At 35.3% G+C, this 15,147-nt stretch overlaps 1 protein-coding gene across 3 annotated transcripts in view; it reads left to right on the forward strand.

Annotated features, from left to right (window-relative positions):
* LOC137642539 (retinol dehydrogenase 11-like) overlaps window positions 1–15,147 on the forward strand; it is a 98,143-nt gene that overhangs the window by 3,997 nt on the left and 78,999 nt on the right. For 2 of the 3 annotated variants that reach the window (XM_068375180.1, XM_068375179.1), the window contains exons 2-7: window positions 1,061–1,207; window positions 1,654–1,746; window positions 3,660–3,784; window positions 13,110–13,224; window positions 13,784–13,978; window positions 14,635–14,795. In XM_068375180.1, coding sequence (XP_068231281.1) covers window positions 1,075–1,207; window positions 1,654–1,746; window positions 3,660–3,784; window positions 13,110–13,224; window positions 13,784–13,978; window positions 14,635–14,780 — 807 coding nt within the window. In that variant the 5' untranslated portion in view covers window positions 1,061–1,074 and the 3' untranslated portion in view covers window positions 14,781–14,795. Of the gene's footprint in view, window positions 1–1,060; window positions 1,208–1,653; window positions 1,747–3,659; window positions 3,785–13,109; window positions 13,225–13,783; window positions 13,979–14,634; window positions 14,796–15,147 lie in introns of those variants that run through there. The other variant, XM_068375181.1, reaches the window with a different exon arrangement.

Below are 15,147 nucleotides of genomic sequence, written 5' to 3' on the forward strand. Positions count from 1 at the left end.
CTGTTATTTCCTTTCCTCACTGGGCTATTTTCCGTGTTGGAGCCCTTGGGCATATAGCATCCTGCTTTTCCAACTAGGGTTGGAGCTTGGCAAGTAATAATAATAATAAAAACAGTTAAAAGTGGCCCCTTATCCCCGTTAGGTTAGATATATTTTATTTTAAATTGGTGTCTGGCTTTAAACATTCAGACGTCTATGCGTGTGAAACTGGTTGTAAATTCGTGAGTTCATTGATTTGTAAATTTAGTTATGTTGGGTTTCATTTAATAGGCTGCTGACCACGTGCCTGACCTATAATATTATTCAAGATAAGTCAGAGACAATCAAATAGACATTTGGTGTAAAATTTCTGTATGTAATTATCTAACCCACTTATTGCTCAGTATTATCATTTATTGTCTATTAACCGTCTATTATTCCAACTTTCAATTTCTGAGATATTTTTTTTTATCGTGTCCTTTTATTCCTTTATTGATACATCATCAACCCCCACCCCCCCCCCCAAGCTTATTTACACAAAGGGCCTCGGTTAGATTTCGCCAGTCGTCTCTATCTTGAGCTTTTAAATTAATACTTCTCCATTCATCATCTCCTACTTCACGTTTCATAATCCTTAGCTATGTAGGCTTGGAGCGTCCAACTCTTCTAGTGCCTTGTGGAGCCCAGTTGAAAGAGTGGTGAACTAATCTCTCGTGTTGAGTACAAAGAACATGCCCAAATCATCTCCATCTACCCCTCAACATGATCTCCTCCACATATAGCACTCGAGTTATCTCTTATAGTTTCATTTCTAATTGTGTCCTGTGTCATTTAACTCCCAATATTCTACTGAGAGCTTTGTTCTTAAATCTATACTAAATCTGTTGGATATTGTTGAGGTATTTTAATTAACATTTTTAAGGTGATAAATATCAACAATTCTTCTTTAATAAAAGACGTTTATAAGTTTGACATTTTCAGTTCAAAACTTGGAATCACCCTACTAGTTACAAGTTGTATGTAATCGTTTAGGAAATTCTCTACTGATTGCTTTTATAGATCACGTGATCATGTCTTGCAGGTAATCATTTGACAATGTGGCTCTGGATCACTGGAATCATTTGCGTTATTGTGGCTGTTCGGGTCATATACAGAAGACAGTCTGGGGTCTGCACATCGAAGAAGTCGTTGGATGGCAAAACAACCATAGTAACTGGCTCCTCTGCAGGTGTGTGACCTTCGACTCTCTTGATTTCATGTTGATTTATTCATCACTTCTTTCACGTCAAAGCTCATTAGAATTATTCGATTTTTATCCCCAAACTGAAAATCTGAGGACATTTTTGTCTTTTTGATTCCGGCTGGTGATCGTGTTCTTAAATAACCGTAGTTCCATTTAGTTCCCATTTTTTTTTGTATAGAATAATATTGATGGACATTTCAATATCGCGTCTTTATCTGTCTCAATTTGTCAATAATCATTACACCTGCAAAATCGTTTAAGTTATTACTGTGTACAAGATACTTAGATAATCCATGATTTTTAGACATTATTATGACTTTTAAATTAAATTAAGGCTTGATTCTTTATTAGATTTTACCCCTTTGTCATAGATATTTATTTATGATGACTTAGTATAATGAAAAGTGATATAAGACTCCATTATCTTTCAGGTATTGGCAAAGAAACTGCCAGAGACCTTGCTCGCCGAGGGGCACGTGTCATTCTTGCATGCAGAAATGTGCAAAAGGCACAGAAAGTAGCAGGTTTGTTGTAAACTCTTCGTTTTTTCAAGACATTTCAAATTTAAAACTAAAATAGATTACAGTGGTTCTATGTCCCTAAAACAAGCTTAGATAGGTGTTTCAGTAAAAAGAGGCATACTTAAGTCATGAATTTTGAGAAACACTACTCTTTTAAATGAAAAAGCTAGTTATGGACTGAGGAAGTCATACCCAGAGCGGCTGGGTCTTATTTTTCGTGAGACTTCAACTGAAGTTTATCTTTGATTAAAATGGCTGTTCAAAACGATACCAAAGTTTAAGGACCTGAATGTAAAAAGGTCATAGTAGCAAAGCTCTTTAGCCCCAGAATGACCTTACTATTTTCAGTCAGTATGGATTATTTGAAAGTGTTATTGTTTCGTTACCAATTCCTTTAAAGTTTAGAATTTATATGTTGCCAGTTTCATCAGTTTTCCCCATTTTTTTTTCTACTTGCCAGTGAATTGTTTATGAGTCTTTTATGATAATGAAGACGAGCAATCAGAGATTTCTGACCTCCGCTAAAGGACAATAGAGTTGTCCATGCTAAAGGCTACTGGAGTTGTCCATGGCCTCAGATCCATCTTGGGCGGATATTTCGTCAAAATCCGTCAGTTTGTGTTGACGTTATCTTTAAAATGGTGAAAAATTCAAATCTGCATCTAGATCCAGATCCGGATCATCTCCTAAATTTGATGGGGCCGTCCATGACCTAAGATCTATCTGTGGTGAAAATTGTCAAAATCCAATGAGTAGTTTTGAAGTAATCCTGTCCATAGACGGACAGAAACACACGAGATTTTCGACCTCTGATGTATACACAAAACAAAAGCCATTCGATTTGCTTCTGATCCAGACTCCTGATCCTGATCCAGAATCCGGATCTGGATCATCACCAAAATTTATTGGAGTCGTCAGTGGCCTATGATCTATATGTGGTGACGATTTCGTCAATATCCATCAATTTGTTTTGATGTAATCTTTAAAATTATGAAAAAATCAATTCCGGATCTAGAATCCGGATCCCGAACCGAATCATCTCCTAAAGTTAACGGAGTCGTCCATGGCCTAAATTCTATCTGTGGTGGAAATTTTCTCAAAACCTGTTAATTTGTTTTTACATCATCTTTAAAATGGCGAAAAAGGCAAATCCGGATCTGAATCTAGAATTCTGATCTGGATTTAAAATCAGATCCAGATCTTAAGTCCAGATCGAGATCCAGATCATCTCTAAAACTTAACGAGGTCGACCATGACCTAAGATATATCTGTGGGGAAAATTTCGTACAAATTCGTAAAGCATCTTTGACATAATCCTGTCCACAGACAGACACACAAATAAATAAATAAACTGAGTTGATTTTATAACCTCGTTGCTGGAGGTAATAATTAAACAAACCGACTCGATTTTATAACCTCTTTGGTGGAGGTTATAAAACTGGAGATTATTCGAATTTAATCAAATAGACTAATTCAATAGTCAAAAAAAATTTTATTCTTAAGTACCTTTAGATGTTTTTCATAATTCCTCTGCTAAGAGGTTATGAAATCAAGTCGGTTTATGTATTTATCTGTCTGTGTGCCTGTCTGTAGAAAGGATTATGTCAAAGCTACTCGTAGATCTTTGGTCATGGACAATCCCATTAAATTTTGGAGATGATTCGGATTTGCATTTTCGCCATCTTTAGTCACCAAATGAAAAGGGGAATACTCTGTCCGTAAACTTTAATTGAATATTTCCGTAGATTCCTCTATGATCAGCATATGAAAAAATAAAAGTGTTTCATAGTAGATTTCAGTAAAATGTTGGCAATATTCGTTAGCGGAGGTCTGAACTCTATGATTGCTCTTGTTTTCATTATTCTTATGTAGCCATCGAAATTTAATTAAATTTTCAAATTAATGTCTTTCGAAAGATGACATCATTGGAACGACTGGAAATGGCCAAGTCTTCGTCAAGCAACTTGACACCTCGGACCTCACCTCTGTCAGGAAGTTCGCCAAGCAAATTATCGACACTGAAAAGGAACTTCACATTCTGGTATGTTGCATCTGATTCTCTGAGTTAGTTGTCCATATAACTAAATAGCCAAGAAGTGCTGCAGAAAAAAGGCCTCAAACATATCCTTTCAATTGCATATGTTTGTTAGACTTTCCATGCCATTCCACTCCCGAAAACTTTCTTATTTCGGCAATCCATTGTCTTCTCTTCCTTCCCCTGCTTCTTTTGCAATCTCTAGGAACTCATTCTGTTATTCTTAATGTCTTTCTATTACCTATCATTCTCATTATATGTTCATTTCTTTTTCATCCATGATATTAGTATATAATCTACTTTACTTTGCTCTTGTATCCTTGTTGCTCCCTTTCTGTATTTTTATATTATTCCCAACATAATTATTTCCATAGCTCTCGTAGTTGTAACTAGGCTTTAGCAAGGCTGTAAGTTAATAATGCATAAGTTAAAACTAGGGTCATCTGATTAAATACTTTTCTTTTTAGAGAAACTGGAAATTTACTTTTCATAATATAATTTTGTTTACCAAAAGCTTTCCATACCATGCTTACCCTTCTTTTAATTTTGGTCTCATGTCCTGGGGAAACACTGTCTGTTCCACGTACATAATTTATATTCATTAAAAACCTCTAGAAGTTCGTCCATAACCGTTATTTTTTGTCTCTGTATTTTCATTGAATATTCTCCTAGCTTTACCCATAGTAATTTTAGTCCTACATTTCTGCTATCTCCATTCAAATCTTCTATCATCTTTTACAATTCCATCCATGATTCATTAAACACAACTATGTCATCTGCAAATCTCAAGATGTTAGGGTATTCCCCAATAATGATAATTCCTAAATTTTCCCAACCTAAATTTCTAAAGACTTCTAGGCATGCAGTGAATAATTTAACTGTTTAACTGTTTAACTCCTTTCTCAATCTGAATTTTCTCACTGTCATGTATATGAACATCAGGCAAGTATAGAAATAAGTTTTACTCTAAAAATTCCATTTATTTCTATGAGCTTCCTATAAAGATATCTTTAAGTGTTCTAACATAAGATTCATATATTCCTTTTCATTGAGGGGCTTTCAGTTCTGCTAAAGTTTTGATAGAATCAAAAGCTTTATCATTATGTATGAATACCATAAATAGTGGTTTATCATAATCTGTAGACTTTTCCATTAGTTGGTTAGATACATGGATATAGTCATTGGTTAGTTATAAGGATATAGTCAGTGGTTAGTTACATGGATATAGTCAGTGGTTAGTTACATGGATATAGTCAGTGGTTAGTTACATGGATATAGTCAGTTGTTGAATATTCACTTCTAAAGCCAACCTGCTCTCTTGGTTGATTCAATTCAACCTGTTTTTCTATTTGATGTACTACGATCTTTGTAAATATCCTTACGTATTATATATATATATTTATATTTGTCTGCATCTTTTCCCACTTTTATGTGGGGTCGATGTTTCTGGCCAGCGTTCTCCATCTACTTCTGTCCCACACATAATCATCGGTTAATTCCTTTGATCGAAGGTTTTGGCTAATTTTTCATGGCCGGATGCCTTTCCTGCCGCCAACCCTCCCCATTTACCCGGGCTTGGGACCGGCACCAAGTTGAGGCTGGCTTGCCCCTCTCAGTGCCTGGGTTATATATATATATATATATATATATATATATATATATATATATATATATATATATATATATATATGTATATATATATATATATATATGAAAATAGTGGTACTTCGACTCACAATTGTTTGCGGATGTGTGTGTAGATATATTGTACATCATATCTATCTTTTATTACCACCTACCTTCACCAGTTCGCGGTGGCCAGCATCGGGATGAAAACTGGCCAAACCCCAGACATGAATAAAACCACCCCATCTCGTGTCCTAGTCACCAGCGGCAGTGAAACAACTGCCCAAGGTGGCGGGCAGTCACGCCCCATTGCAGGATGTGCTAAAAATCTCTGGACTAGACCAGGCCACCATTGGAAACTGAACCTTGTAACATACAGTGTCAGGACCCTGTTTAAAGAAGATCTTGCTCTGTTACTAGAGGAACTGAAAGACATAATTTAAGATATAATAGGATTGAGTGAAATAAAAGAATTGGGGAATCTTATATAGAGATAAAAGAGAGCTCCATATTTCGCTTCAGAGTACATGAAAGGTACAAAGAAAATTGAGTGGATTTTCTTATTAATAAAAATCTTGCAAGTAACGCAGAAGAATTTTATAGTACTAGTGATATGATTACATGCTTAATGATCAGATTAAATAATAAGTATAAGCTAAAAATCATTCAAACATATGCACCAACAATATCCCATACAATGTAATAAGGAAATACATTTTATGAAGATCTGGAGATATCCATGGAAAAACATAAGGCTCAATTTACGTTTGCTTTTGGCATTTTCATTGCTAAAGTATGCCAAAAAAAGAGAGGAAAATCAGTAGCAGGGAAATTTGGAATAGGCACAAGAAATGACAGAGGAGGCATGCTTGTAGGATTTATCGAAAGATTCAAGCTTAAAATCATGAACACTATTTGTGATAAATGGTCATGGAGGAGCCAAAATGATAAAATTGATTTTATTCTAAGTTAAAATCTTTAATTAGAGATGTAACCTTGTTAAATAAGGTAAAGTTAAGCGACCATAGAATGGTGACAAGCAAAATTTCTCTAGATGTAAGAAAAGAGAAAAAAACTTATCTTAAGAAAAAACTAAACGCTCTTCTAATAAGAGAAAAATCTGATGTGTTTTGTTTAGCAATACAAAATATGTACTCCCGGATACATGATGAAATGGAAACAAATAAAGACGAAATAAACAGTAGTTTAACAAGGTTTGTTTTGGAATCGGCACTAGATATCGGTAGAAAGTTCCTAAACAATATCAAGGAAAACTATCAGACCAAAAATGTAATAAAGAAAAGATTTGAAATGAAGGTAAAATCCAATAGAATTAACAGAATTAACCCAAGACATTTGTAAACACAATCGGATAAAAAATGCGAAAACACTAAAGAAAGGAAGACTTATCAAATTGATGAATACTTGGAATATGGCACCAACAGATGTTTGCTTTAAAAGATGAAAATGGAAATATTATCAACAATGGAGGTGGAGTGATAGAAATTAAAGAGGATTTCTATATAATGCTATATAACTGTGATATAAGAAATAACTTTGCTAATAGAAATAATGAAATACCTGAGCCGGTACCAAAAGTAACATTAGAATTAAAGAAAGCATTAAAAGTTGTAAAAAGAGAAAACTTCATAGTGGTAAAACTGACTGAACTTTACACAAAATATCTGCAAGAGGGTTATATACTTACAACTTGGAAAATATTGTTATTATACTAATTCACAAAAAGAGAAACATAAAAGACTTGAAGAATTATCACCCAATAGGCAGGATTTCTAATGCATAATTTAACCCGGGAGGGAAGATTTGATAAAATGCTTTTCTTTTTAGAGAAGGGGGCATTTTTCTTTTCATATTCTTATTTTGTTTACGAAAGCTCATGATCCTATGATTATCCTTCTTATACTTTCAATCTCATAACATTATCTTAGTTTTACTCATATTAATTTTCAGTCCTACATGTCTGCTGTCTCTTTTTAAATCTTCTGTTATCTTTTGCAATTCCTCCCTCGAATTACTAAATAGAACTATGTCATCTAGATATCTAAATTTGGTAAGGTATTCCCGAATCATTTTAATGTCCAAATTTCCCAAACTAAATTCCTAAAAACTTTGGCTAGGCACAATGTAAATAATTTAGGAGGGGTGGTGTGGCGGGATGTTAAAAAAAACAAGCCCCACACCCTGAATCACACCTACTGACAATGGTCCCACAACACAAACTTTCCCCTTACTTTATCAACTGGACTCTTGGACAAAAGGACAAACAAAACAAAACATACCCTTAAAACTATATTTCCTAATACTACAATACTTAACATGGAACCATTCACAATCAAAATAATAATCACACTTACAACTAATCATAAACTTCACACTAAATATATAATAACCACCATTCAAATAATCAACGAAACCCCTAACAAAACTTAAATCACCCGCACACCAACACCCAAATAAATATGTTTATATATATTTTATAGACACCAACACTGTCTATACACACAAGCCAACTGTCTTTTATGGCACAACACCACTATATGAAACCCGAAGATTGTTTTCAATTTCCATAACGGACTTAACTCCTCGGGGTCATGGGTGTCATCGTCGTCGATATCATCATCATCATCATCCTAAATCTTAATTGTAATAAACAGGCCAGGTCGTCAACAGTTGATCAATCAAATGAGCAGTCCAAACAAAATCGTAATACAAGCCAAGTCATCAACAATACATCCACTTTCAAAAAACTTGGGTCTCTCCAAAGGAGGAATCGCAGCCTGCCAAAATAAAAAAGAAAAACACTTACGAACACTTCTAGCTAACTGAACTATCGCACTATAATCAAAGATAAATAATAAATTGTTCCTATCATTCACAATCACGACAAGCAAAGATAAACAAAACTGTACTTACTTTGAAAATCAAAAAACACTTCCACGCTGGTCGAAAATATATAAATAGTTATCCAGCACTCACACAACTGCCTTAAGCTGCAGTCAAATAAAAAAGCATTCGCTCCGAAACATTCACCACTGTCGTAACCTAACTAAAAATGTAAACAAACAATCTCATTTATACCGACAGTCTTCCTCACCACAAACGATCGTTACACTAACTACTTTCGCTCGCTAACACAATATCTCTCTCTCTCTCTCTCTCTCTCTCTCTCTCTCTCTCTCTCTCTCTCTCACACACAGGATTTGGCAAAACAAAAATAAAAATAAAGCAAAAATAAATCCTCCACATTCCTCCCCCCTTACTTTGCCAAATCCTTCTCACACAACACTTACATTATTTTTTTCATAACCCAGTCGCAGTCGGGAACGGGACCTCTACTCCGAGTAACTGGGCCTCCATATACTCTCTCATTCACTTCTTCCTTATCACAATCATTCGCTACATTAACACTATTCCTATCTAAATTCCTATCATCTAATATATCATGTACAATCATATCTACCTCGTTCTCATCTGGCCCTATAATTACACTCATTTCTGTAAACAGTTCATCCATTTCATCAAAAACATTCTCAACTTTAGTAAAAGATTCATTCATACTACTAATCATTCTCCTATCTCTCACTCTCGCATTCGTCATCCTTTCTTTTACATCACCTAAGGAAAAGCCACACACACTATAGGTATCATTCATACTCAGCCATGATTCATCTGTATTAACACATTTATCTTCCATACACACTTGCACATTTACACCCTTGTCATACTTATTTCTATTCTCACTTTTACTTATAAAATTTCCTTGCACTTTCTCCTCACTTAAAACTTTCAAACGCCTCTTTTTCCTATATTCAACTAACACTAATTGTTTATTTTCCAGCCCTAATTTCTCATGCATACTAGGTTCATACTTGCTCATTTCCAACCAATTACTCATCCCATTCTCACAAACATTGATCTTATTCCTTCCACACACACAGGAGGACTCACCCAGCTGAACCCTCTTACACTCTAGTTTCCCGAACATCCTGGCTGACTTATTCCCTTCTTCCTACATACCCTAGCTACATGCCCATCTGCACCACATTCAGTACACTTACCCCGCGGCTCCTTGCACATTCTAGCATAATGACCATCCTTACCACAATTACCACAAATCACATTCATACGATTACTCCTACATCCACTTGCTACGTGCCCAGTCATACCACACCGATAACACTTAATCACTTTCTCTTTCTTACAGTCGCTAATACGATGCCCTGTCTCTCCACACCCGAAACATGCTCCTAATGCCCATCTACATTCATTCTTCTTATGACCTTCCTTTCCACACCTATAACACTTTTCATTACGGACACGACTATCTGACCTATCTTGCGGCGCACTAGCACTCCTATCCCTCCAAACCTGATTCCCTTGCCTAAACCCTTCATTTGTCCTTACAGGTATTCCCACATTACTCGCCCTAACACTCCTATCTACTACATTATCAGCTACCCTCATTGGTCCTCTCAAAATTGCGTCCTTATAACTACCAAATTCTATTACACTTTCTTCCATTCCAGTTCTTACACTCACAGATTTACTTTCTTTCATGCACCTATCTAACTCATAATCCTCAACTATCTCTAGTATATCATCCCATGTCAATCTCTCTTGCGTCCACCTCATTTTCTCTTTGCGTTTCAAATTAATAAATTCACACACATTCTCAGGTACTGTTGCCAAAAACTTCCTCATTAACTCCTTATTCTCATTTATACCTTCATCCCCATACTTCTTCCTAGCTAAAGTTTCCAACCTACATACGTACATTGATATAGCTTCTCCTGCATTCATCCTTGCCTCATCAAAATCATTTTTACGCTTATACTTAACACTCCCTTTCATACGTTTTACCTGCTCAATTATTCTCGTTTTCACACTTTCATAATCAACGTCCCCTACACTCATTATCACTCCATACATCGTCAACAAATACCCAGTCAAATATTCTCCTAACTCCCTAGCCCAAACTCTTTTACTATCACCATACTTATCCTGACAATACCTCTCATACTCCTTGAAAAAATCATTTACATCCCTACTGCTATGCTCATTGAACCTTTCACACCGAGGTACCTCTCTCATAAACACAGTCTTACACACATCACGTTCATTCTCACTGCTATCATCACTGTCTACTCCCTTGTTACCTTCTTCCTCATTCGAATATAATGAATCCACTTCCACACTTAAATTCCTATCCTTAACCATTCCCTTCTTACCCTTTTTCTTACTTACCACTTTCACCCATTCACGATCGTCCTTGCTATCAGCCTGATACTTTTTCTTCTCTTTCTTCACATCACTTTTACCTTTCCTTTCATCTTTCCTCTCCCCTTTCTGTTCATCCTTACTATGCCTAATTCCCTTATCTTCAATATCACCATCACTATTACTACTATCACTATCACTTCCTTTCCCATTATCACCTACCTTAACCTTCTCTTTCACTACCAACCCATTACCCGAAGCTGAGGACACTCCTCCGACTGCACCTTCACCCATTATAGTTTTCATCATCCCCATGACTTGCCCCATCATATCTTCCATTCGTTTCTCCATTCGTTCTTCATTCTCTCGCATCCTCATCTCAACACATTCTTCCACTCTCTCTACTGTCCCCTTTAACTCCCTAAGCTCCTTCTGCATCGCCGCATTCTCCCAGTTCAACCTCTCATTCTCTATTAGCAACCTCTCCTCACGCTCCTTACTCAGCCGCAATTCCTCCTTCAGTAACTTGTTCTGCTCTTCCATTTTTCATCAACCTTAATCCTAAATTCTTAACCTAATTCCGTCCTTCGTCCAACAGTCCAGCTTCTATCCCACCTCAGCAGTCCCTGTTCGGGCGCCAAAATAATGTGGCGGGATGTTGCAAGAACAAGCCCCACACCCTGAATCACACCTACTGACAATTATCTCCACAAAACAAACTTTCCCCTTACTTTATCAACCAGACTCTTGGACAGAAGGAAAATTTAAACCAAACATATCCTTAAAACTATATTTCTTGAACCAAAATAAATCATAAACCATCCGCAATCAAAATAAACACCTAAAACTAATCAAAACTTAATACTATATATATAATAACCAAAACACCATTCATATAAACCAAAAAAAAACTATCAAAACTTAACATTAACCGCACACCAACACCCAAATAAATATCTGTGTTCATATATATTTTATAGACACCAACACTGTCTATACAAACAAGCCAACTGTCTTTTATGGCACAACACCACTATATGAAACCCGAAGACTATTTTAAATTTCCATAACGGCCTTAACTCCTCGGGGTCATGGGTGTCATCGTCGTCGATATCATCATCATCATCATTCTCATACGAAATCTTAATTCACAGGCCTAGGTCATCAACAATACATCCACTTTCAAAAAACTTGGGTCTCTCCAAAGGAGGAATCGCAGCCTGCCAAAATAAAAAAGAAAAACACTTACGAACACTTCTAGCTAACTGAACTATCGCACTATAATCAAAGATAAATAATAAATTGTTCCTATCATTCACAATCACGACAAGCAAAGATAAACAAAACTGTACTTACTTTGAAAATCAAAAAACACTTCCACGCTGGTCGAAAATATATAAATAGTTATCCAGCACTCACACAACTGCCTTAAGCTGCAGTCAAATAAAAAAGCATTCGCTCCGAAACATTCACCACTGTCGTAACCTAACTAAAAATGTAAACAAACAATCTCATTTATACCGACAGTCTTCCTCACCACAAACGATCGTTACACTAACTACTTTCGCTCGCTAACACAATATCTCTCTCTCTCTCTCTCTCTCTCTCTCTCTCTCTCTCTCTCTCTCTCTCTCTCTCTCTCTCACACACAGGATTTGGCAAAACAAAAATAAAAATAAAGCAAAAATAAATCCTCCACAGTGGGATCTCCTTATTCAACTCCTTTCTCAATCGGAATTTTCTCACTATCTTTATGTAGGTTTAGGTTTTCTGTAGTACCCGTATAAATATCTTAAAGTGTTTTATTATAAGATTAACTTACTCTGTGTTTTTGAAGGGCTTTCATTACCGCTGAAGTTTTGACAGAATCAAAAGTTTTCTCATACTCTACAAATGCCACGCATAGTGGTTTGTTATATTTAGTGTATTTTTTCATTTAGCGTGGATATGGTCAGTTATTGAATACCAGATTGTAAAACCTCCCTGCTTTCTTTGTTGAGAAAAGTCTAGATGTGTTTCTGTTCGGCCAAAAAGTATCTTTGTAAATATCTTTATTACGAAGAGTAAAGTCATTGGGCGGTAATTTTGTCAGGTCTTTTGTCTCCCTATTTGTAAATTAATGTAATGGTAAAGGTTTTCTTAGCTGTAGGTATATTACAGACACATACACATACATACACACACATATATATAGTATACATATATAATGTATATATATATATATGTATATATATATATATATATATATATATATATATATATATATATATATATATATATATATATATATCATTGTACCTTCATAGGTTTTATGTATGCCCTTTATATGTTGAATAATTTCATGTTTTGAATTTTCCCAAAAGCAAATATAAAATTTACGAATAATAATAATGGTTATAATAATGATAGTGGTTAGTGAATAGGGTTTTATTATTATCCCAATAGTTTACTTTTCATCTACAAACAGGTGAATAATGCTGGAACATTATCTGCATCAGTGAAAACTCTAACTTCAGATGGTCTGGAATTGACGATGGCAACCAATCACTTCGGGCACTTCCTTCTGACCAACATGCTTTTAGGTCAGTGGCTATGGCTATTCAAAAAGGGAAATTTGTCTAAAGAGACGAAGGGATTCTGGTCGTGTTGAATTTGAACCAATTAGTTGAATAGACTCTTTCTTGACAGAAGAATTTTGAAATATTTATTTTCGGTCGTAGATTTTACATATTGCTATTTTTTACATATTTGGATAAACTGGTGGTATTGGATTTTTTTTTCTTTGTCTACATTAATTATGAAAAATGAATTACATTTATCAAATCTAAACTACAGTTTAAGATTCAAAACACATAACTGAAGCTTTAAATTCTAATTTTCAAGAATTGACAACCAATGCATACTTTCATGACTAAATGGCTTTTTTTATTCAGTTTAAAAGAATAAGATAAAATTTCTATTGAGGTTTGTTAGGGTTGGATTTAGGATGTATGCAAATGATATAAATTTCCTTCATGAAGAGAATGGAAGGTCTATAAAAGTAATAGATTTTTAATATTCATCATGGATAAACTACCGTATACACTTCTTATGTAATTAAGTTGCAACTATTTTTTCAATAATACCTCATAACCATTGCAGATCTTCTGAAGAAAAGTGCCCCTAGCAGGGTCATCAATGTCTCCTCAAATGGTCATTACTTTTGTAAGAATTTTGTGGTTGATGACCTGAATTACGAAAAGAGACCCTTTCCTGGCTCCATTGCAAGTTACGGACAAACCAAATTAGCTAATATTCTCTTCACTGTAGAACTGGCAGAGAGGATGAAAGGAACAGGTAAGGACGTTGGAACTAAATGCCAATATCATTTCATTATATATCTGCTGGATGCCTGGTGTTAGTGAAGTCATTGCACCTCCCTTGGTGCACTGTAGGAATAGATAAAAAGGAGTTGAAGTGTCGCTGTCGCCTCTATGCATCTCCCTGCTGGCTTTTTATTTCACCCTCTTTCTCGCTTTCTTTATTTCTTCTTTCAGTCGAACCTCTTTCAACTTTTGGTGCACGTAGTTACTTCGGGACTTTCCCTCAGTTCCTCCTCGGCGCTGATTGGCCTCCCCGCCCCTATTACCAGGTCTCTTGGTCCTGAATTCATAGTTATATATTCTATCATTATCATATGAAATAAAGAAAGACAACTCCGCTAATTAACTTGATTTTGTATTTATATTTAGGTTCTTTAATGGATAATGCCAATTGATAAGGGAACCTAATCTAACCTAAACTTGTAAAAAAGATTATTTACTTTTTCAGTCAGTCTGCAGATTTAGCGACAGGTATTCTTAAAAGAAAACTTTGACCTTGAAGCCATGTAATAACTCGAACATCAGTAATCCTCCTTTTCTTTTTGTGTTGGAATATAATCATATGAAATATTTCAGGTAATACTGAATTTTCCGAAGTATTTAATCACTGTTTCTAATTCTTGCCGGTAGGGGTGACAACAAACAGTATTCATCCTGGAGCTGTGAACACTGAAATCTTTCTTAAGACTAATTACAAGATAACCGGTCTTGTAGTTGGATTTATCTTCAAACTGATGGCAAAGGTGAAGCTAACGTTTTTCTATTTTCTTAGGTAGATCTTCCCTATGTAAGGAATGATTAAATAGTTTTCCAAGCATTAGATTTGATTTAAAAGCTCAAAATAAGTTTATGAATTTGCAACATAATCAGGATTGTTCGTATACTGTTTTACTGATATTTGGGATCATTTTAATGGTAGAAAAAATCAAAAGTAGATACCAAATTCAACTTTAAATTTTCCCAAGTATTTTAAGACCGCATGAATTAATGTGGACATCCCATGTAGTGTAAAGTATTTCAATTCTTACTGATAAAGTAGTGATGCTTCATCTCCCTAGGTTCCAAGATCTCTTAGTTTTATTCGAATTGTGTGATATAGGAGTCAGGATACAGTGCTATATTTCCAAAGGCTGCCATATTAGT

This window comes from Palaemon carinicauda, chromosome 6 (genome assembly GCF_036898095.1).
Source record: "Palaemon carinicauda isolate YSFRI2023 chromosome 6, ASM3689809v2, whole genome shotgun sequence".
NCBI lineage: Eukaryota > Metazoa > Arthropoda > Malacostraca > Decapoda > Palaemonidae > Palaemon > Palaemon carinicauda.